Raw genomic sequence first — 24,409 nt, forward strand, 5'->3', positions numbered from 1 at the left:
TGAGCATAGGGATTCTGTACATGGTGACAAATTTTCTCCACAATCATATTGTGGTGATGGTTGCATGACTCTGTGACTATACTAAAAACCACTGAACTTTATAATTTGAGTGAACTGTATGGTGTATGAATTAGATCTTAATAAATCTCTTTTTTAAAAAAGGAATAGGCAACAAAAAAGAAATGTGTATTGAGTGTCATGATTGAGGAGGAATAATTTGGGAGCCCAAATGAAGGATATGGAGTTTGGTGACTAACCCTGGGCAGACAGTAAAGTCAGAAACCAGGGAAAACATGGACAAGGAAAGGAAATTGTGGTATGCAGATATGGCAGGAGCAGAAGCAGGAATAAGGTGTGGCTAGGTGGGTGGGCAGGCTTTTGGGGTCCGAGTTAATGACTCTCGGTTTGTCCTGTACAGTGATGGGAAGACATTGATGGGTTTAACCTGGGGCATGCAATGAATAAATTCTGGCTGCAGGAAATGGATATGAGGGTTATGAATGGATTAGGAACCAATGCAAAAGTCAGGGAGAGGGAGGATGCCTAAGAAATTGAAATTGAAGTGGTTTGAGGGGAAAGTGGGAGGTGAAGATGTGGAAATAATTAGTTCTTCTATGACGTTCAGTTGTAATGGGAGGAGAGAGATACAGCTGTAGCTGGAAGGGGATATGAAATGGAAGAAATTTAAAAGATAGGCATGTTTGAATGGGAACTGGAAAACCCCAGAGAAAGAGACAGGTTTAGTATTCAGAAGACAGAGGAGAAAATTCGTTCAATCAGGCCCTTGCAAAGGTAGATGGTAATGAGATACAGAACACCCTCAGAGGGACATGCCCTCTAACACAACAGGAGGAAGGGAGGAAATGGTTACTGATGAAGGTGGATTTGTGGATTTGAAAAGAGAAATCCCTCATCTGCCTGCCTCCAATTCTGTAAGCAACATACGAGCCAAGAGCGAACAGGCAAGCTTTAAGTGTGGTGAGCAGGAGTGTTAGGGTATGATGTCAGAAGCTGAGATTAATGAGGACACTGGGGAGCAGCTCAGGCTTGATGACAGGTGCTGGTGAAAGAGGCTCGAGTGCATGTTACCATCCACCTTACATTAGAGTCCCTTCTCATATTATCTTCAAAACAGGAGGGGCTAGAAAAATTAATTAAGAAGGAATTAGAACCCAGATGAAGAAAAGACAGAGAATTCAGTCATTCCAAAAGTTCAGGCATTTAGGCCCTGTGGACCAAATTAGCTTAAAGATATAATTGAATTGTGTCTTTGATATTAAAAACTCATGCAGACTGGAATAGGCACAAAAAATATTGGAAATGATCTCTTTTTAAAAAGGAGGAATGGGGGAATTCAAGAAAACACAGTTGAGTCAAATCATGATCTCTGCCGTTTGTTAATTTGTGATCATTAGGAATCACCAAATGTTCATCAGGAAATATTTATGCTAAAATATTATTTCTTTATCTATCTATCTTGTGATTAAAGGTACATTATTGGTAGATAAAATTAAGAGTATTTTAAAAAATAACAGAATTTCAGAAGGCACTGATCATCGGACTACTGCATGGAGAACTGTTCATTTTACAGGGACACAGGCATGCACAAAATGGTCAGTGGGAGATCCCAGATGAGAGACAACAGAGATAACTGCAGCAGAGAGGCTTTGGGTTAGACAACAGAGGTACCCTCCATGCTTTGAGGCCTGAGATGTAAGACATATAGAAGACATCTAGTCCAGTCTTTTTTCTCTTCCATGACCCAGAGAAAAGAGCTAGGATGAGGGTAGAAAGTTACAGAGAAGAACACTGTTCCCTCTGACACCAGGAGATGTCCAAAAATGGAGAGAGCATGAGTTTCTCAGTCTTGAAGGCTTCTAGGAGAGAGATTCTGCAGGGGCTTCTCCTACAGCAAGGTGTGGGTGTGGATTATGTAACTCTAGAGTCTGTTCCATGAAAACAAATGTAGAGAAAATGTGACGTGGGTGTTAATTCTCTGGCACACTCATGCTAGATATATAAACACTGATGCCTACAGATGTCTGCGATCTGTCCAAGCTGGTAGTTAGGCAGTGGTAGAGCTGGGGCTGGATCCAATTCTCCTCTCCCCGAGGCCTGCTGTTTCTATGGCTCTGCCACCATCCCATCTCCACCATTTCTATTGCCTTTGTCTTTGTAACATCAACCAAGAATGTTAAATCCCTCATTTGTGACTTTTAGGCCACACACTTACATGAATGTCCATTGGTCTAAATGGCCTGCGTGAAATTTTCAGCATTGGCCTTACAACTAGGGGTCCTGAACAGCTGAGCCTCAGCTCACAAAGATAAGGTTTCTGTAATTGCTGGGGGGGCTGTTCCCAGGGAATCTTATGTGTGGTTCCTGGAGGAAAAGGGGAGCTGTTTATAGGAGAGGAAAGGATTCCAGAGTTACCATGTCGTACCTGGTTCACAGGGTCTTCTATACTCCTTGCTTTAGGTGTACATGACCAGGCTCATCCACTGAGGAAAAAGCATCATCATTACCAACGATCATTTTTTTTATTGGTGCATTCTAATTGTACGTAATTATGGGATTCATGATTACATATTCATACATGCACATAATTTGATCAATCTCATTCCCTAGTACCTGTCCTGCTACACCTTGATCCACTTGCTCTGCTCTACTGATCTCCCCTTTATTATTATTTTAAATTAGTTTCTTATAATTTACACACACACACACGAGGCTTCACTGTGGTATATCTGCACATGCACATAGCATAACGGGAAGGTTACAATCTCGAGCACTAGTGGCTGTCCTCCCATCCTCCCTCCCTCTTGTTGCCCTCCTCCTCCAATGCATCACAACTAATTCTTTAAGCTTTTTTATTTAACATGGAATGGAGAAAATGCCACCCTCCTCCCTTGAAAGATCTCAGTTCTGCCTCATCACCCCTTTCCAGCTAACTCCAAGTCAAGCAGGAGGTCTCAGGCCCCTGTCACAACATATCTTCTGCTCCCCCCTGAATAGCCAGGCAGTGAGAAGTATATCTGAGGTTGACCAGCTGGCCGGTTGGGAGGCTCTAAAATTCAGTGGGAGCAAATTTAATGTACGGTGAGCTCAGCGGGTTGTTCTTTAGTTCCCTCTTGGATTTATGACTCCCACATAATCCTCTGCTTTATTAAGCTATTGGAAAAAAATAAAATCTGTCTGCCAAGATCCTAAAGCAACCTGGCAGCCTGCAATATATAAAGACAGTAATTGGAGGCAGGGGGCTGGCAGCTTGGCTGGCCTTTGAGAGACTGTTCAATACTCTCAGGAGAAGAATGCCCCCAGGGAACGGGACCAGGAGAGGCAGCCTGGGACTGTGCCTGGCCCTGGCAGGGGAAAGGACCTCACCTCCATTTCTGTCAGGTAGAGTCCTTTTCCATCCTTGGAGAGGTTGCGGAATGTCTCTAGGATAAAGAAGGAAAGGTTTTGACTGACTTAAGAGGAGGGACTCAGGGCGGGCCAGGGCCCATGTGAAGGTAAAACCCAATGAGGTTCCGGGAAGGCAGCTCACTTCCACTGTGCCTATGTCCTGTCTCTTCTCTTTTGGGTCAGGCTCTATGCTGCCAGGAGCTCCGGCCACCTCCTCAGGGTGGCTCTGTGTCTCTCTGGCCTCTCCCCTGCCCAGACTCTGCGCACCCTGCATCCTTCCCCATTCAGTTGTGTGCGGGCTTGACTTTCTTTCGGGGCATGGTCTGGGAAAGTCTTGGAGACTTCTCGGTCCATGTGAGAACTCCCTGGTGGCAAGATTTAAGCTTCAGGCTTCTCGTTTCCCCTCCCAGGTTTCTATTCTCTCAGGCCTTATAAGTCGGCCCACCCAGAGCCATAGCAGGATGGTGCCAAGAGGTGGAGGTCTTTCTAGCCTCATTCTACCTCACCCTCAACAGCTCCATTCTGAGCCACACTGTGGACGGGGATCTCACCTAACATTTCATTTAAAACAAAGTTGATGCCTCTAAAAAGCATCGCACCCTCTGGCCTGCAGGGTGGGATTTCTAAAGCTTCAGGGGAGAAACCTTGCCCCCACCTATTTGCTTATGTGTGACATTTCTCCAGCAGAGACCAACACCCTTCATGGCATGACTGAAGCAAGGTCTTAGTTGTAAGTATGAGCTGGAGAGGGATTTAAGTGAACTGTTTCTGAGAGAGGAGCTGATAGGGAGTAACCCGGGGTAGAGGAATGTTAGGGAAGGAAGGGTGTGGGAGGGAGATGGGGCATGGCTGATAATGTATCTGTGGTCTCATTTAGCACTGTCCTCTTGGAGCAAGGGTGCCTGAGGCAGGAAGCCATCCCACTGACTCCCGAAATCTGGGGCAGCCATGACTTCCTAGTCCTCTCCTGTGTTTTTGGTCACTGCAAAGTCTCCAGAATGTGCCCATGAGATACTTACTTGCCATGGCTTCCAGTCGCATCAGGAGGCAGACTAAACTAGGGAAAGTGACCCGGCCCATGCTGTCACTGTACCGAAGGGTCATAAGGTCCAGTAGCTCGCTGCTTACGAAGATCCCTGTAAGGAAGACTGGGGTGGCAGGGCGAGCTGCTGAGCAGGGAGGGGCGGGTGGCCTTCTGCAAGCTGAGAAGCCTATTCAGAGGGCCTGGGGGACTCATGCCACCTTCCCTACTCAGCCTGGCTTGGCAGCCAGTCCACCTCACCCAGAGTCTGTCTCTCAGATGCTTCTGTCTTCTCTGGCTGGGTCCCAATGACAGTTCTGGAGCTTGGCCAGAGACCACTCAGGAGCCTCAAGACAATGACTTGAGACACATGGGCCTTTGAAATGGTCAGATAATCCCCATATAGCAAGGGAGGTGCTAGGACAGCTGGGGCTGGCTTCCAGCCCTGTTTCTGCCAGGCCTCTCTCTGCTGGTGACTTTATAAAATAACTGTCACCCTGATCCTGCAACTGTTAGTGCATGGATCGTGCTAATGTGGGCAGGTGTGGTCTCCCTGGAAGAGGGAGATTCAGCTCTAAGTTGGTCATCCAAGAAAAAGGCTGGTCCTTACAGGGGAGACCAAACTAAGAAGGTTGCCTACCTGGGCAGGAGGTCAGCACCCTGCCCTCTTTGGCCATGCTGTCTTTCATGTCTAGTTATAAGCTCTAGGGAGGTACCAGCCCCATAGGGAACATGTGCAGACTGGTCAACAGTTGGTCCTGCAAACTTTGATAACAAGTGGAACCTGGCAAGCCTTTCATCAAGGGACCAGCCTGGTGGCCTGTAGACCCCATGCAGCCAGAGATACATTCGGCGAGTGTAGAGTTAACAAAATGGGAATGGGGATGCTTTCAGTTAGGGTAATCACTCTCCAGTCTGCCCCCTTCTCAAATCACCCATTTTCTTAGGGTTGACTCCAAGTGGCCCCAGAGGCTTTTCAGTTGAACTTGAACTCTTTCCATTTTGTGTCCCTTTTATTATACTGGCGTCATTAGTGAAGACTCCTTTATGATTTCATTTTTACTTGGCTCTTCAAGTGATTCTCAAGTTGTGGTCCCAGACCAGGGGCAGGAACACCCACCTGGGAGCTTGTTAGAAATGCCCCTCTCTAGCTCCAAACTGGAACCCTGATGCAGAAACTAGAGGGAGGCTCAGCCTTCAGACCTGCAAGGGACTCTGAGGAGCTCAGCTGCAGCATCACAGCTGCTGTTGTGAAGAATTAAGCCGGGGATCAAGTGGGGAGTGGGATCCTGGGGCAGAGTCTCCTTCCAGAGTTAACCTGGGGACACATGACTTCATCGTTAATATTATTAAGAAAAGTAGCCATTCCTTACATAACCTTTGTGTGACCGCTTCCTCACAGGTACAATGGGGGTAATGAATCCTGCCCTTCCCAGTTCACAGAGAGCCAGGACAATCATATGAGATGAGGTGAATAAGGACTCCTGGTGAACTATGAAGCACTTAAACACCCTAAGGTACTGTTATCAGTATCCCAGGACTGAAAGTGTTTGCCTACTTGAAACCGACAGGTGCCATTTGATTTAATTTAGCTCTAAGCCCTTTGCGGAGAGAGAGACGAGAGATCATCTGCCTGTCCGTGGGTATTTAACCTCGATTGCCCAGACACCGAGCTGGAAGCGTTTGGAAGGAGAGCTCTACTCCTGGTACAAAGTCAGTCATGTGGGGCTATTTTCTCACAATTAGAGCTGTGTCGGGAAGAAAAGGCAGCCGGGAGATTGCTGGGCAAGGAGAGCTCAGGTGGGGATGATGTCTGAGTCTGGAGCCCAGGTCGCCCATCAGTGGCAGTGTAGACCAGGAAGACAGGGGACCTGTGGCTCTCTTCTCTCCCACCTACCCAGCCTCACTGCACCAGCGTGTACACAGCAACTGGAGCATGGGCGTCGTGTACTCTGGCCCCCAACCATCACTGCTCAGAGGGCCCCTGCATTACCTGTATTCTCTATGGCCTTCCCCAAGTTCGAGCTCAGGAGGACTCCAGAGCTCATCTGAAAGTGCTGAAAGACATGCTGATGTGGGAAAAGAAGGAAGAAGCCGAGTTAGAACTGGAGGGTATGACCTGAGGGCTGGGATGTGCCAAGAAATCTGTTTCCATCCCTGGAGGTTGTGGCACTACAGCGTGGGTGCAGCCAGCACAGAGGCAGGCAGAGCAGTAGGCAGAGGACTGGGGCAGGCAGGAGTGGCCACACCCCATCTAGACCACCAGCCTGGCTGCTGCTGGGACTGGTGGGTTCCCCTCTCCCAACCTGTCCCCCTCTCTTCTTCCCACCCCTTGTTGGGGCTCTGACATGTGGGGCAGCTTGCCACCTAGGAGGGAAGCATAGGGATCTCTAAGGAGTTTGCAAAGCATAGTGGTAAAAAGAGCATAAACTTGACAAACTGCCCAGGGTTTAAGTCCCAGCTGAACTAGTCACCACCAGATGTGTAACCAATACTTAGACAAGTGATTTGATCTTTCTAAGCCTCAGTTTCCTCATCTGTAGCATAAGATTAATTACAATACCTGCCTCATAGTTTGGTTGCCAGGTATAAATGGGCAGATACTCTTCTTTGGTGGGGGAGACGGTAGATACTCTAAAAGTGCTAAGGAGCATGCCTTAGGCATTAATGAGCACTCTAGAAAATACTGAAGGCAGGTTAAAACCTCCTCTGGGTCCAAGCACAGTTGCAGGAAGTACTACCTGGAATGTGCCACTATGGCACACTCTTCTCTCATTTACCCAGGACTTTTCCACCTCTGCCTAATCCTCTCTGTAATCCTGGTTGTCATTGTTCTTCCCAGATGAGGAAACTGACACTTGGGCAGGTAGAGACCTCGCCTTGCGTGAAATGTGCGGTTTGTATAGAACTGAATGCACAACTCCCAATTTTAGTTTAAACACAGCTGCCCCACAGGTACTTTTTCAAGGCAAAATAATCCCCCACATGTGTGAGGGCATCTGTGGGAAATGAGGATTGTGCAAGGGCAGCCTGAGAGCTTTTTCTTGGCCTTATTTGGCTTGGCCTGTGTAAGACAGTCTCAAGTTCTCAACTAGGTATTCTCTTGCTCCTTCACTAATCGACTATTTTGGTCACTAATTCAGCATTTTTGAACACCACTGTTCAAAAATACACTGTAGAAAGAGGACAATAGGGATCCCCCTTCTGGAGAACCCTGTAGTGTAAAGGGGAGGGGTGGCCATGGCAACCACTGTGGTCCCTGTGAGAAACCAGATGACCCCAAGTGAGGGGTTGGGCGATGCATCCTGGCCAGCCACTTGGGAGAACCGTATTCAGACTTTAAACATGTTGCTGAGATGTTTAGTAACCTGGCTACACATTTAACATATTGGTGATTTTCATTTTCTCAAAGCAGATCACTTATTAGTGTGGGTATACATACACATAGGAAAAGTTTTTGAAAAATACTCACTAGGTTTTACTAGTTTCTCTGGTTGGCAAGATCATGTTTTCTTTTTAAAATTTATTTCTGTTCATCTGCATTTTCTAGTATGAACAAGTGTTACTTTTATAATGAGGAAAGATTCTTTTAAAGTACAAAATCATAATACAGCAGCGTGGCTTGCCCGGACAGATGTAGGCTCACATGTTAGGGGCCAGAGCCGGGAGCTAACCGGCTCCGGGGCTGGCAAGGAAGGCTCAGTGTGGAAGATGTGTCTGAGGCTGGACTCTTGAATGGGGTTGGCAATGGCTATGCCCAGCATGCATGTAAGAGGGGAGGACCTCAAAGGTATAAGGCCATGGCATTTATTGGGACTAAGTCTTATAGTTGGGGCCTAAAGAAGATTGGGATGGGTCAAATGGGCTTCTCTTGGGCCTCAAAGTTGGGGTGCAAAATGAAAGGGTCTTGTGTACCACTCTAATGAGTTTAGACTTTGTCCTGAGGGCACTGGGGAGGCCACCCGAGGCCATGGACAAACCATATCTGTGTTTTTGGCAGATCCCCTGGCAGAGGCTTCAGAGGAGAACGAGATGGACTCCCTTAGGGGATGCCACAATTAATCTGGGGAGAAATGAGGAGGACATGCCGGTGGTGACTCCTGCTGTGGTCCCTGGTGACCTCTTTCCCCTCCAACCTCCTAGAGCATTTCTCATCCTGCCACTCCATCACTGCCTAGTGCCTTGGCCTTCCGGTGCAGGAAAATCTCCCGGAACAAAATGTGAGCTCTCTTTGGTGGCTGGTATCAGGTTTCCTCTCCTTTCACGCCCCTTGACCCTGGGACAGGGTTGGGCACCCAGTAAATATTTGCTAAACTTGATGAAATAAGAGTAGTAATTGCAGAGAACAAGCCATACCTGGCAGTGGACAAGGCGCCTCCACAGCCTCCCAAACTCCTCTTGGTCAAGACGCCCGTTCACTTTCAGCTGGACGAGAAGTTAAGAGCTAACTAGTCCAGGTGCCAGGAATGGGGGAGGGGGGTGCTGGTCCTGCCAATGAAGCCAGAGTCGCCCCACCCATCACCTAGGAACTCAGTGGCTCTGGTGTCACCTAGTGTGGCTCCATTCCAGCTGGCTCCCTCGGTGTCTGAAGGTAACCTGGCTTGGGCTTGTTTTACAAAGGAAAATGGACTATTGGAAAGAGAAGGGAGCCCTGTGAGAGAGAGGCCGGTATCACTTGTACCCAGGGGAAGACAGTGAGTCCAGACATGGCCTTCACCAGTTGAGGGGTGGGTTTCCTGGCAGGGGAGGGTGGGGAGGAGCATGAAGGGGTCCTGCAGCAGTGCTAGGTGAGTGTGCCAGCCCTGGGCACTTGTGTGTGGAGGGAACACTTTCCCTGTACTGACACGAGCCCTGGCCACTCCGTGTAAGGGGCTCACTGATGACTAATGAAGGGAAAGAACTGACCCCTGAGAACTGGAAGGGAACCATGGGGGAGCAAGAGGACAGCTAGAAAAGACCTGTCTGCTTTGCTGGGGTCCTTCAATCGTGACCTCCTCCGTTGGGGTATCTGCCCTGGCCTGGGGCTGCAAGGGCATTGGATTCCTCTGTCCCTGAATGATGGTGACCACAGCCAGCAGAGACAGGTCTGATTTATGATTTCATCAAGAAGCCCTCTTGTTCTACAGTGTCGGGCTCCGCATTCCCAATCGAGCCTTGTTAACAGTGTGGGCGCCGGGCGATCTGTCTCTCTCGGGAGACAGCGCAGGGCTGGAGAGGAGCTGCCAGTCAGCAGCCAGGATGGCACAGGTGCGCAGCCTCTCCAGCCTGCAGGGAAAGGAGGTGGGAGGGGAGAAACTGCTGGGTGGAGTGTAGAAGTCAGGAAGATAGCCAGGACTGGGGTGTGACCCTGGGTCCTGCCACTTGTAGCCATGGAACTAGGTGACCCATCAAACTTCCTCCACCTAATGTCCATATCTGCAAGCAACAGGTGCAGCTGCTGTGTAGACCAAGGAGGTTTCTACACATTTTGGTGGCTATCTTTATTGAATTGGAGGCTTGTTGAGTAAAGGAACATTCTTGAGTGGTAAGGGAAGTGGGGAAGGGAAAGTAGCTCCCATCAGTGTTCTAAGGAGGGGGAGCAGGATGAAGTTAGAACATAGAGTTTGAAGGCTAAAACTCCTACTTCATATCCAGGCACAAGTCTGGCTAGCTCTGTGATCTGGGGAAATCACTTGACTCCCTTGAACCCCTATTTCTTCTATTGCACAAGGGGCTAATACCTCTTGTATCCCAGGGGTTGTTAGAAGAATTATAAGGAAAAATATATATATATACACACACACACACACACACACATATATATATATTCACCCATAACAAGTCTCAGCACACAGTAGGTGTTTGATCAACAGTAACTTTTCCATTGTTATGTGGTTGATCAGAAGAGTCAGTGAGCTGGTGGAAAATCCACAGGACCCAGGCTCTATGCTGAGCCCTAAGAGACACCCAGGGAAACCCACAGAAGATGGACTCCTAGGGCTGGGAGATGGGATGACTGCAAAGGATACATCCATCAGAGCCACAATGCTGCGACACTCGTCCAGGGAGAAAGTGTCCCCTAGAGATCCAGAAGAGAGAGAACAGGAAAGACAGATGTGGCAGCAGGAGGTGTGTCAGGCTGAGGCTGGGACCAGCAGGCCCTGGGGCTGACCGTACCTGTCAGAAGCTCCTGGTTGAGAAGGTTCTGAAGCTGGGTGGCATCTATGTCCAGCCCCTGATTCGAACAAAGGAAGGACACGGGCATCATACCATTGCCAGGACTTGAAGGGAGCACCAGCCCTACCCTGTAAAAGCTCTCCAGTCTCTAAACCTTTTCTTCCCACAACATGCCTGCCTCACCTGAAGCATGTTGCTCTGGGGATTTTAACTGGGCCGTGCTCTGGGCCATGGCCATAGCCCTCCCTGAGCAACGTCTGGTCCCCACCAGGCTCCCTTGCATCCCTCCGTCCTTGTTATTGGGCTGAAGGCTGCACTGGCCTTCTCCCCAGCATGCTTGGCACTGGGGAACTTTGGGGGGATGAGGATTGTTGTGGGGCTCAGTACAGCCTTTAGGTGCATTCTCCATCTGCTTCCAAAAAGAGACTACGAGGAAATGAGACAACTGTGTGTGTACGCATGCACGTGTGTGATGGTAGGAGTTAAAAATACCAGGAATCTAGGCTCAGAGAAGGTGCTACAGTCAAGCACATTCCTTAGCATTAGTCTTCCCAGGCACTGCGGCCAGAGGGAGATGTGGTTTTCCCTTGGATTAAAAGCAGGAAGCAATGGAGGCCAAGGGGGAGAGGAACGTGCTTGGGCCTGAACTCGGAAGGCTTAATGACCTTAGGCTTCTCAGGGGGAAGTGTACAGTGTGATGGGTGGTGTCTTTGATGACCAGTTTACAGAGATGTGGAAGTGTGCTGCTTTGGGCTCACTTTTACTTGGAGAGCTGGTACAGGAGTTTGGTTTTTCAACAGGTGACTTGGCAGAGGGACAGGGGTTCAGGAGGAAGAGGGTGCCTTCTGGGCTCTTCTGAGAACCAGCACCTCATAAGGAAAACAGACACGCTGTCCCTTCCATTTCCCAGGGGTGGCCTCATCAACCAGCACTAAAAGCAAAAGCAGCCCCACAGCCTGTGTTTCCGTGGACCTTCAGCTAGAGATACGAGCCTTCAGGATGCCCCTTGAGAACACATCCTGCCAGGTTCTCAAGTTGGTCCTTGGGTCATCCATCTAGCAGCTCCCAGTTTGGGTAGGACAGGAAAGTTCCTACAACAGAACCTGATGCCTCCCTTTAGCCAGTGACACGGTAATGAGGAACTTGATTTACACAGGACCACCCACTAGACTACAAGCAACATGGGGCACAGGCCACGTCTGCTTCCTTCTCCATATTCCTCACCCAGCACAGACTCTGATCTGAACGTCACAGTCTATAACCAAACAAAAGAGTTTGTGGAGACAGTAGGGATGGAGATGATGGCTGCTGAAACAAAGAAGCCCATGTTTGCCACCACCACCACAACTGGATTTACCCACGGGCTAACATTTTGGTGTTCCCAAAGTTCAGTGTGGGACTTAAAATGCCCCAGGTGCTTGGGAAATACTTGCTAATTGACTAAAGAATAGATGGTGGATGGATCTAGCCCAACCCAGATTCAGAGGACACCCTCCCTTCCCCACAGGCAGACTCTGGTGATGTTATAACCACCACTAACCAGGGCTAATGAAAGCAACCAGTGGTAGGGTTGGTAACAAGTCACTGTATTAGTTTAAATCTGGTGAAACCAATATAAGAGATAAGGAGAGAGGACACAGTGGAGGAATGTTTTGCTTTAAAATTTCTTTGGAGGACAGAGCGTCTGAAGGTAGTTCGGAGGTATTTTGCAGTTAGGCCCTGCTCATGGATGCCCAGCTGAGGGTCACCTTAGCACAATGCAGTGTCTATGTCTTATTCTAATTTCCACCAAGGCCCAATATGAGGTGGTAATCACTCTCCATGGGGAGGAATTTGGATGTTGTTTGGAATCTGTACCATCTTATCATATGACAAATCCTATTTTTATTTTAGAGGCACAGGTGCATAGACTATGCGTTAGAATTTTCCACCCTCCCAAGGAAGTTAGGTCTCAGGCATTCTAATCAGGCCCTGCTGACCACCGCACACAGCTAAACTTGGCTTGGGCATCTGCTCTAGGGAAGCTAATCTGTCTTTATTCAATTTGACAGAAATGATTGAGCACCTACTCTGGGCCAAGGACAGTGATCAACATTGGGGACAAGGAATGCATATGATGTTATCCCTGCCTTCAGGAGCTCACATTCTGGGGACCACAGTCATCTTGGCTGGACTTGTCATGCATCAAGTGAAGGCCTATGGAATCAAGCTGGGGGTGGCCCTGAATCCTGGGTTAATTCTGACTTCAGGGAGACCGACAGTCAGCTGCTATTTGGAACATGTACCCCTCATTTCAGCCATGTTCTTGATTTCTCATTTTCTCCCTCTGGGCCCAGCCTGCCTCCAGGATGCCACCAGCCCATTAGTCTTCTGAATGTAGAGGAGGGCTCAACAACCTTCCTGTCCTTGGTCTCTGCCTGGCCCAAGCCGGTGTGGTATGCATAATCATTTGAATCACTTTCTGCTTTCCACACAAACACAATTATTAATGGTATACAGCCCATCAAGCGGAGCCCTTGGCAGCTCTTTTTTCCTGATAAGTCAAGGAGTTCTTTATAACAGTTTATTAAACTATTAGGAAAATCCTGTGTGCACATAGGTGACTTGGCAGGAAGAGGGCTGTTGGTGCTTTCTGAAGCTGGCCAGCTCCTGGGAGGAACCATCCCAGATCAGGGGAGGTGGAGGTCGAATCAGAGAAGGGATGATTTCAGAGTGTGCTGCCAATGGCTTGTTTAAAGATGCAAGAGGCGACATATCCCATACGCATACCCTGTAATTATTCCCTTCTTTTCTAAGCTCCACATTGTATCCCAATGTCACCCACCCAGATGGTGCCACCAATTCTCTCCAGAGCTTGGCGGCCAGATCAGTTCTGGAGATGGTCCAGAAACAAAGAGGATAAAATGATCCATCAAGTCACTTTTCCTCTCTGCCTCCCAGGAAGGGCCTGGAGAGGCCTCCCTCCCTCGAGTCCCTCCATCACCTGACTACACAGGTCCCCGGTACTGTACCTGCTGAGCATATCTGTAGAAAATGCTTTTTTGGGAGCCATTTTCTGGAAGACTTCCCTGGATCAAAGGGAAAATAGCCAGCATTAAACTTCTGGGGAGGAGGCCGCCAGTCTGGTACAGTGAGGGAACAACTCTCACCAAGATCTGAGATTGAGGCTTTGTCTGGCAGTTGGGGAAGAAACTTTTAGGGGAATTGGAAAACCAAAGCTTGTGGAAGGAAGAGGTTGGATCCAAGCTGGCCTCGGAGGCCACCCTTACTCCCACCTCTTTGAGCCACCTTTGGCCCATTATGGTACCTTTCTTTTACCAGTTAGTGGTGGGGCAAGGAGAGAGGCAGAAGCCCTAGGGACAGGGAGTGGCCAAGGAAGCTTGCCAGCCAGACCTTCCTACACACCTACCTTCAATTCTCTGAGGTCGAAATTGTTGCTCGAGTTCCTAAAAAACCAGGAGAACAGTGTGACAAGGATGACCAGGCCATTATTCATAGGAGGCTGACACTTCTGACAAGGAAGAGTGGAAAGACCTCAGCACCACGGGATGTGAAGTGGGCGGTCGTGGAGGTCAGCAAACAGAGGAGCACCATGGTTATGTGCCCAGCCTGTCGGATGAACACAGTCTGATCTTCTAACCGTTTCATCTCTCACAACCAGATGGGGGTGTACGGCAAGCCCCATTGCCAGGGTGGGGATGGGCTTTGTTTTAAGTTCCATCTTGAATTGTTAGTAATGGGCCTTGGGCCAGGGGGATGAAGTACCCAGTGGGGTGGGTACTTGTTGACACAAATGACTTGATATTCAAGACCTTCCAGGACCAGAACGGGTCACTCGGGCCCACCTTTCACAGTCCCCCTGTCTAGCCCCCATTCTGGATACATTTGAGACAAGTTGACACACATGCCACCAACCACCTTCCCGTACCCTTGACCGGCCTCATTCGTTATTCAGCAAACCTGTGCCTTTGCCTAGTCTTTTTTCTTTGGCTTGTGTGGCCTTCCTCTTTATGCCATTAAATTCTATTTTTTTTCTATTTTCCCCTAGGACCCACTCAAGTGCTGCCATTTTCTCAAAGAAGCCTCTTCCCATCCCTCTGGCCAGCAATGAGCCCTTCACTCTGTCCTCTCACGCAGCTTTACTTCCAGCAATGGCCCCATCACTTGGGGTCTAGTTATTGGTTCCCAGTCTCTCTTCCCCTTTATGGTGATCTTCTCGAGAGCAGGGCCAGTATTGTGTCTCCACTGACCGTCCATGTTATATTCAATGCACAGAGCACTGCACACAATGATGTGATGCATTTTTACAAAAATAAGTAGAATAAAACACTCAGAATCCCAAAGGCTCCGTACCTGTCACTGTCTGGCATTTTCAGGAAGATTCGGAGCAAGTATTCAGTCTTCTCTCTGGGTGCCGAGGGAACCACAACATAGTGCCCAGGGATCAGATGGAAGGACTTTGTGAAGTTGGAGTTGACTTCATACTCTATGCCTTGGATATCATGTCTGAATGGGGAGAAAAATGTGGGCGGCAACCTCTCCTGGAATTGTTGGAACTGGAAGAAAGGTGATTGTTGTGAGAAAGCATGGTCCCCAGCCACCAGGAGAGAGGTGAGCCACCTTCCAGATCCCTCTCTGTTCACCAGAACAGCAATTACAGGGCCTGGACAGGGAGACAGTGAACTCTCAAAAAACCCACTAGAGTTATAGTGATATTTTTATCTAGACTCCACACACTACAATTAATGACACACAAAACTATCCCTTTAAGCCTAGCAGCATCCTGGGTCTCTGGCTTCGTTTTGTTTTTTCTCCCCTCTACTTACACACAGAGAAGGCCTGTAACATCGTGCCAATGCTGAATTTCCTTGGGGGCCTTAAATCCCACTTTCTCCTAAACCTTTAGCAAATGCTGTGGCTGTCACTGCATTACAGAGTGGCATTCTTCTCCCTTCCTCTGTTCCCTCTCTCCAGAAGAGCCCAGAGATTCCTTCTCATTGGAAAATAATAGGCCTTGATCATTTTCCTTTTATTTCAATATTTTCTTAGAGATAAAACAATAAATATAATGCAGTTCCTATTACCAGATGTCACATACATATTACATAATAAAAACCCCTTACTAAACAAATTTTCCCCACTACAGTGGAGCATGGGGATTCCATTTAGAATGGTTATGCAGCATGAAATGATTATTTATGAGTTCTGCTGTGGGGGAGAAATGGGGGAAGGGGAGAATTTCTCTACAGGAAGCAGGAACAGAGTTGGGCTGCAGAGTGAGACAGGAGGTAGGTCACTGCCCCAGGTGTACAGCAGAGGGCTGGGTGGAAGCAGCCCCCGTGGGTCTGGGAGCCTGGTTTGCTTGGGCCCCTCGGGCAGAAGCCATGATAACTGTCTTCTTCAGAGCTATGTCCTGTGCTCTGGGCAGGAGTGTGTATGCAGAGGTGCGTGGGCAGCCTGGCTGCTACAGTCTAGGAGGCAAGGATGGCCTTGGTGTCCTGCTCTCCTCCCTCCGTTAGACCTCACAGCTCTGTCCAGGTTTCCTATTCTTTGGAAAGCACTTGCTCAGGGCAGCCAGCAGGTGGGGTGTGGGCAGTGATGAGAGGCCTTGGTCCAGCGCTCAGAGGAGCACACCTCAAATTAATACAGGGCTGGCTGGGCACAGAGCTGACTGTCACTCTAGGGAAGGGGCTTGTGCCTTTTCCTGGATCCAGTCCCTACCCTGTTCTCCAGCTCTGGGAACTAGAGTGCCATCCCATTCCTAGCCCTTGAGGGTTTCCTCAAGGCCCTTTCACTGTCCCACATCCACGGCTGGTGGGGCCAGGGGCCAGAGGCAGATCCTAACTCTCTGCTCTGTGGCTCGGCCACCACTGTGGGGCAGGTCTCCTGCTGCCAGCTTCCTGCCAGGACTTCTGAGTCTCCTCTGCTCTCAGACTCCCTGTCCTGGCCTCTGTCTGCCTATTGAGACTCCCCCGGAAGGCCTGGAGGGGCTGCAGTCACCCTCTGTTGGCTGTGGCCCACCTGCTTCCCTTCCACTTCCTGTGCCTTCCTCTGGCAGCCGAGGGCACTGCAGAGCTCACAGCCGTGGAGGGACTCACAGCCGTTGGAGGGACTGCGTGCCTGGAGGACGGGTTTCTGGATTTCATCCATCCTTCTCTATTATCCTCTAGAGTTCAAAGTCACCTGTCATCAATACTGAGCCAGGTCATCTGTTTAAGAGGGGCAGCGATTTGCTTGTCAGAGGAACTGGAGGGTATGCCTGAAGCTGCGTGTGGACAGCATACTTGGGTCTGTGATGGATTTGGGGCTGATTGATTTGGGAGTCTGAAGGTTCTTCTCGGGTCCCCTCAACAATACAGACAAACCAGCTGCACCCGCCTTCTGCATTAGGGGCCAAAAACCGAGGATGGCTTTGTGGTTGCAGCCCCTCTTGAATGTTAAACAAGAGAACCCTCTAGGGGTCCAAATTTCAGACCAGGACAACTAAATATTTTCCTGCTTTTTGACCTGTTTGGAGAGGTCAACAAAAATTTGCAGCCAGAGGACATGTGAAGGACACGGTGTTGGAAGAGGTTACACTTTACCAAGGGGCAGCACCAAGAAGCCTGCCCAGTGAGGATGGTGGTGATCAATACCTGGGAGTCCACCTGTGGGGAAGAGGAAGAAAGATGTTCAGGAGGCCTGCTATAGTTTGGAAATGTCCCCTAAGGCCCATGTGTTAAGGGTCCCAGCTCATGGTGCAGTTTTTCTCAGTTTCCCAGTCACAATGAAGTGAATAGGCCTCTCCACCACGATGGACTGAGCCACCACAGGTTCAAGGCAACAGGACTGAGTAACTGTGGACAGAAACCCCTGAAACCATGAGCCAAACATAAAACTTTCCTCCTTTTAAGTTGATTGTATCCTAGGCATTTTGTCACAGTAATGGAAATCCAACTAACATAAGCAAGACCACAACAGAAAGATAGGTGGGGTCCCCCAGCCTGGCTCAGGGACTTGTGCTCCTTCTTTTTGTGCAGTTGACCTGTTCCCTGGCACACTGGTGGTAAATGGATGATTACTCTAACTCCATGCAGGATTGTAAAAAAGGAAATCTACTCAATTGTGAACAGCAAGAAGGGCAAGGACAAAATGGCTTATCTACCCTTTTCCACTGTCTTCACCTCTGCCTGCCTGCTCATCCACCACTGCTCCCTGCTCCTGCAGCAGTTGGGGAGCACAGGTCTGCACCAGGGGGTACAATTTCAGTTGTGCCAGACATTGTTCCCACTGAGTCCCAAGTGCGCCAGAGAGCCCAGCAGCTGGCACACATAGAGCCTCTTTTCTCAGCGGCACAGCAAAAAAGAACTCAAATATCTTTTGAGCTGTCAAGGTCTAGACTCCTCTTTGGTTTTTTAACTCAATCAGGATCCTTATCCACTGAGATATCCAGACAGCCTGAGGAGATCTTGGGCAGCTGAGAAATAATGCATCTCTGGTAGGAAAGAGAGAAGTGGGCTCTGGTAGTATTTTTAAAAATGAGAATGATTACAGACCTGCTAGGGCTTCTGAAATGAAAAGACTCTGGGCAAAACAGTTAACACCAGGGTGTTGTATTGCCCAGCTCTGGGGCCCCAGGCTTGCAGACAATAACATAAGTAACCACCCCAGGAGCTGTGCACTGGGGCAGCCCCCAGACTGTCTTTGGGGCTTCTGTCTTCCATTCAAAATGGAAGAGTTGGCTGAGATGCTTTTAGTAGACTTATCTGGTGTTTGAGTCCTGGCTGGGCAGACCAGGTACCTCAACACAACTCCTGGATTTATAACTGCTGTTTTGTTTTGTTTTCCTTTAACTCTTTACAAAAGTTTGACCAATGATTCTCAAACATAATGTGTGTAATCAGCCCCTCGGGAGCTTATTAAAACACAGATTTCTTTGTTCTTGCACAATCTGATTAGGAGGTCTGTGGCAGGCCCAGGAATCTGCCTAATTACAACAGCTGAACTTAGATCAGACTACCTTTTAAGGTACAGGCATTAAGTTCTGCATCATACCAGGAAAAGCTGACAAGTGACCCAGGCAGGAGGTATGTCCCATTACAAACAATGTCAAGTCTAATTTCCCTTTAGTTTTAAGGTTTTTTTTTTTTTTTCATTTTGTTTCATTTCAAATTTCAAGTTGGACAGGTAAGTGCTTCAGACCCTTGGGCTTTATCTTAAAAGCTGTGGTGTACTCCAATCTCCCAGCCTGACCAGCCGCTCTCCCCAGCCCAAGGTATACAGGAATGTCCCAAAGGGCAAGCCCTGAGACAGGCTGCCTTACCTTGAACACCTGGAAGCGTATTGGAAAGTTCTCATCTTCTGCCTTCAAGCTTTGTGGCCTGACAGTGAAGGACACCACAACGTTGTGGCCCCTCATGAGCTCTGACACATCGAAGAAGTACTGAGTTTCCCTCCTGGGTGCTCCTGGGTGAGAAAGAGCCATTACTGGTGCTCAGTTCCACTGCTGGGACCCTCAATGAGGGTTATGTCCAGTTCAGAGAGTCCTGTGGGGTTGGCTTATACACTTTGCATTTGGAGACCTAAGACCTGGGACTCCACCCAGTTGTGGTACAAGTTTCTTTATTTCCTAAATTCCAGTCTCCTCGTCTTAAAAACAGGGAGGGAGTAAAGTCCCCACTTGCTAATGTTTTTTAAATGTAAAGTCAAGGGCTGTGTTTATAATAATAAGTGAAATTCCAGAGTCCTGAAGTTTGCACGACCTTATGCTCTGATGTAACCATGGAGCCTTGAAATGGTGTCAATGGTTCAAGCATCAAAGGAAATGGGAAAATAGGCAGAGAGGGCGATCCACACTGCTCTTCTACCCAAGCACGCTCGTGGAAGCCAGAGCGAGAAGAAAATCTCATGTGGAAACATTTCTTCAATGCATGAAAAAATAAAGGTAAGTCAGGATCAAGGTGAATAGACACATATCAGAAGATTTAGGTCACAACTGGGAAGCTCTGAGAGTGGGGGAGGGACCTGAAGACCATCGCAGTCATGGGCTTTCTATGGGGATTGAGCAAGAGAATGTATTAAAATGCACGAAGCAGCATACAGCAGGTGCTGCATCAATGGCTCCCTTCTCTCCCTCCCTGTAAGGTATTCCTAAAAATGGCCCCAATGCATAATTTTGTTTGTTTCATTGATATGCATCATATCCAGGGAAGAGGGCTTTGGCTGTATAGGCAGGCACAGCTCAGGAAGATGAATCAGAACATTTGCTGCCCAAGAATGACTGGGCAGTTCCTTGAGTCTGTCCATGGCCTCCTGGTGAGGAGGCTCTCTGAGTAGCAGAGTGATCACTAGCACCAGGAGGTTGAAAAGAGGGACACCCTGGGGCCTGGGGTCATTCAAACAGCACATTCTCAGCAGGCAGCTGCTCAGGAGAAGAAATGCATACGTACACATATGCACTTTCACACACAAATATATTGTACACAACCTCTTTTATCAAGGATATATTAGCACACTCTGATTCAACTCCACAGGAAGCAATTTCACTTATCAATGTCACAGGGAACGGGAGGTACAATAAGGGAAGGTGACTTAGAAGTAAGGACAAAGTCAACAAATTTTATCCCAGGGGGACCTGTCAATGGCTCAGAAGTGCCATCACAGCTGTCTTACAACCAACCTGGGGTAGGGACACTCTTCCTTGTGTCTGGGTGGTGCTTTGTAGGTTCAAGGAGCAGACAGGCTTACTCATTCCACCATTTACAGTTGGGGAGGCTGAGGACAAAGACATAAGCTATGTTCTCAGAGTCACAAAGTTAGTGTGCAGCAAAGACAATGGTTTAAGCAAGGTCTCAACTTTGGTCTGGGCTTCTTTTCACAGCCTTACCCACCGTCCTGGATATGTTCTAAAGAGCAGGGATTCTGTTCCACTCCCTAGAGGTAGATGGAGGTGAGAAGAAGGGTCTTGGTGGAACACAAAGGGCCAAGGGAGGCATGGTAGAGATTCTCCCACCACCTACCACCAGCTGCCGTGTTCCTTGAAGAAGCAGTAGCTTCTTTAGGCTGACTAATTCCTCTCCTTTCAGCATCAGGCTAATGGTCTATTTAGAACTAAGGGTCAGAGATGGTCAAAACCTGGGCAGCACTGGGGCTGAAGGTCTGCTGGTCTGGCAGAATGATCCCCAACATCCTACCTACCTGTGGTGTTTCCAAGAAGCTCTTGGTTCTTAAACATGATTAGGTGCCATCTTTCATGGGGTGTGATCCCATGGTCCAGAGTGATGGGGAATTGGTTACAGATGAACAGGCAGGAGAAGTTTTCTTGGAAATCTTGACATGACATCCTGTGGAAAACAGATACATGTCACTAAAGGACGGCCAGTGTGTCCCCTGGTGAGGGTTCCCATCACTTCTTTGTATCTTTTCAGCATCAGCTCAAGTATCCATTGACTTATCACCCAAAGACCTGGGTTGGATTCTTGCTGATTTAGCACCACACTGCTTTTTTAGGATCTCTCCCTCCAGTGTTTGGGAGGGCAAAAACAGAGTCAAATTCTGAGATTTTCATGTCATCTGGGAGGGGCTATAACATTAATTGTTCCCTGATCCAACCATGAGCCCTCCATGACCAGTGGGACACGCCAGCCTCTCTGCTGTGGGCCCCACATGCTGCCAGGAAGTTGGCTTTTCCCCGGGGCCCTTTGCCAAATCCACTGTTGAGGTTTTTATGAAAACAAAATTAAGTCCACACCCCAAATCCCACCTCCTACTGTGAAAAAGGTAGAAATATTGGGGGATATTTATACTTCTAATTTACATTTGTTCCTCTGATTCTTAATAACCCAGGCTCCTTTTCACACCTGCTAAATTTCATCTAAATATGTCACTAAGTAAACTCGACAACCCCTCCAGGAAATGTCCACTTCCTCCTCTAAGAGGTGTGCACATGGTGGGACCTGCCTTTTTAAAGCATCTGGTTGTCTAGTCTGCCTGACTTCTGGGTGATGACAGTGACATCCCTCCCAGAATTCCAGAGTCCGGTTAAGGAATGAACCTCCCGCTCCTCCTTTAGAGATTTATTCCAGAGGGACATTGTGGAATTGCATGCAGGGTCAGATGACATGGAAGATATGGGCATGACAACTAGGTTGCCTGGCTTCCAAGAAGCTGTTCATTTCAAACCCTGGATGCCCTCATTCCCTTTACCATCAAAATATCTGGGAAAGCCCAGTACCCAAGGTGACTTTCACTCCAAGACAGGGAACGCAATGATGTCCCACCCAAAGTCTTTTTGTCTTTGTAGAAAAAATAGGCTCCCTCTAAACAGGTCTCTGCAATTCTCATTTCCAACCTCATGAAAGTTTAGGGAAAGGGGTAGGAACTGAGGGTTTGGGCAATGGCTAATACCAAAACTCTCCATCTTCCTTGTTCTCATACAGTTGGCTTTTCCGTTGGTCACGGGTCTCCTGCCATTCCCGGGACCTGTGCGTGGACAAACACGGGTGAGATCTCGCAGAGCATTCTCTATCAACCATATGTTGCCCTAGCAGGGTCACTTGTCACAGGCCATTTTTACTTCCTAGGGAAAGGACTCAGTCATTCTCTCATGCTGATGGCTTCCAAACACCTGTCCCCAGCCTGTTCCTCTATGCCGAGCTCTGGACAGATCTGTATTCCACCACCATTTCCACTAGAGTCTCATGGTGATCTCAAATCATCTGCCCATACTCACCCTTTATCTCCTCTATTGCCTGAGAAAAATGAAGAGTCTCTCCTCTCTCCCTTTCTGCTTCTCTCCCTCGGTACTCTCAGCTCTAAACAGTCACCAAAGATTATTCATTTATCGATTCTGCCTCCTAGACGCCTCTCGCAGCCACTCACTCACTTCTAACCCTACTTTTGTTGTCCTTCTTCATATCACCCTCGCCCCACTTGAACATTGACCTGGTCTCCCTCTGCTGGGTCCTTCCCACGTCCCTACCTCTTCTCCACATTGCCATTCAAATCGCTGTTCTCAAATATGAACTTGATTATGTCATTTCCCTACTGAACACATGCCAGGGGTTCCCTATTACTTTCCAGGCAAAGTTCAACCTCCTTAAAGAAGACTCTGGCCTCTGCCCACATCTCGAAACTTACCTGGGAAATTCTGTACTTCCCCACCCCACCTTGTGCTTGAATTCTTTCTGTGCCCCAGCAGTCACGAATGTCTTTATTTTTTAAAAGACACTCCAACCCCACAGGCTGGCTTTCACCTTGATGTTCCCCCATCTGGAGTGCTTTTCCTCCCCTCTGTTCTATAACCTGTTAACTCTCACTGATCTCTCCTCCTAAAGGGCACCTCTTCCAGGAAGCCTCCCATGGCCCCAATGATGCACCTGCTGCACACCCAGAGTAGGTGCCCTCTTTTGAGCACCAGCATCCCTCACCACTCCTATTTTAGTCTCAGCACCCTGTATTGCTATTGTGGCCTCCCTCGCTAGATTCCAAGTGCCAGGAGCCTCCTGTACCATTATACCACCACAGGGGTCTGACACCTGCTTTGTCACATAGTCAGGCCACAAGAAGATTTGCTTGCTTCCTTGCTTAGTTAACTAATTACCACTGTCCACATCACTGGGATGATGAAGCTCGTCCAGAGTCTAGGGAGGAGGAGACCCTCCTTCAGTCTGCTGTTCAAAGCAGAGGCAAGCTCATAGGCGATGGGCCCCAGAGGCACAAAATCTAATGAGATCTTTCCCGTAGAGGAGCTCACATTGACAGCCTGGGTCACCTCTGTGCTGGAACAGCAAGGCAGGGACCACCACTCGGGCTTCTGACTGCAGGCTGAGGCAGTCAGATGTGTTATTGTAAAATGGCAATTTTATAATTAAGTGATAATTACATTTTCTGCAGTGTGTAAGGGAAAATAAATGTAGTGTAAATCAATACTCTATCGACTCATGTAAGTTTGCCTTTAAGTGTGTGCGACTGAAATTTCAATTATGGCTGAGATTAGACCATCCAGCTCCCTCCATCCATCTCCATTCCTAAAAAGTAGGAAGAAATCGACCACCTGCTTGGAGACAGTGATTATGCGGACCCCACTGCTTCCTTCCAGCCTGGGTTTTGCTGGGAGGTGGCAACCCATTCACAAGGGACATGATCCTACAGAGCCAGTGCTGCTAGATCCCCTCTCTGCAGGCACGGCTCCCCTTCATGCCTGAGCCTGTAAGGAATAAATCCAAGCTTCTAAGCTGGCATTGGGCCATCCATCCCCAGCCCCACTCTCTGCACTTCTTCTGACTCAGGCCAGCTTGTTGGCCTTGAGCAGATTACACATATTCCTGGACAGGGATGGTGGGATGCTGGCCCTCTTACCCAGTGTCCCTTCTGAAGTGTAGCATATTTCCTCCCTGCAAAGGCAACTCATTGTTCAATCCAGTCCATGACATTCTTCCCAACATGTCCATCTACGGGACACTGTCTTTCCCTGATCTCTGGTGTCCCTTACAGGTCTTTCGAGGCTTAGCACCCCGTGAAATAGCAACTCTTGGGAGAATACAGCCTGCTCCCCAGCCTACAGAATCTGTCCTTGCCACCGGCCTTTGCTCTACTCCTACCTCTAATAGCCAACCCCAAACTAGGGATTCTGGCTAAATCAAATCAACTACTATGCCATATTTGACAGCTCAGGGTAATTTCAAGTTCAAAAAGAACTTGAAAAGGGAGAGGATTCTAGAATTGATGTTGAAAGGAAAAAGGAGACCCCAGAGGAAAAAGAAAGAATAAAGGCAAGAGAAAAAGGAGGAAGGGGACGGGGTGAGGAAGACATTGCCAGGTTGGACTGGTTCATGGTTTTGCAAGTTT

The 24,409-nt window shown here is 48.5% G+C and overlaps 1 protein-coding gene across 1 annotated transcript in view; it reads right to left on the reverse strand.

Annotated features, from left to right (window-relative positions):
• Nucleotides 1–2,474: 2,474 nt before the first annotated feature.
• Nucleotides 2,475–24,409, reverse strand: part of Capn13 (calpain 13) — a 50,283-nt gene continuing 28,348 nt past the window's right edge. The window contains exons 8-21 of the mRNA XM_076833787.2: nucleotides 21,968–22,042; nucleotides 20,759–20,904; nucleotides 18,885–19,027; nucleotides 17,218–17,229; nucleotides 14,936–15,138; nucleotides 13,992–14,028; nucleotides 13,594–13,650; nucleotides 10,574–10,640; nucleotides 10,435–10,484; nucleotides 8,783–8,851; nucleotides 6,420–6,495; nucleotides 4,425–4,553; nucleotides 3,385–3,440; nucleotides 2,475–2,501 (exon numbers count right to left, since the gene is read on the reverse strand). Coding sequence (XP_076689902.2) covers nucleotides 2,475–2,501; nucleotides 3,385–3,440; nucleotides 4,425–4,553; nucleotides 6,420–6,495; nucleotides 8,783–8,851; nucleotides 10,435–10,484; nucleotides 10,574–10,640; nucleotides 13,594–13,650; nucleotides 13,992–14,028; nucleotides 14,936–15,138; nucleotides 17,218–17,229; nucleotides 18,885–19,027; nucleotides 20,759–20,904; nucleotides 21,968–22,042 — 1,147 coding nt within the window. The remainder of the gene's footprint in view (nucleotides 2,502–3,384; nucleotides 3,441–4,424; nucleotides 4,554–6,419; nucleotides 6,496–8,782; nucleotides 8,852–10,434; nucleotides 10,485–10,573; nucleotides 10,641–13,593; nucleotides 13,651–13,991; nucleotides 14,029–14,935; nucleotides 15,139–17,217; nucleotides 17,230–18,884; nucleotides 19,028–20,758; nucleotides 20,905–21,967; nucleotides 22,043–24,409) is intronic.

Source organism: Callospermophilus lateralis, chromosome 14, assembly GCF_048772815.1.
Source record: "Callospermophilus lateralis isolate mCalLat2 chromosome 14, mCalLat2.hap1, whole genome shotgun sequence".
Classification (NCBI taxonomy): domain Eukaryota; kingdom Metazoa; phylum Chordata; class Mammalia; order Rodentia; family Sciuridae; genus Callospermophilus; species Callospermophilus lateralis.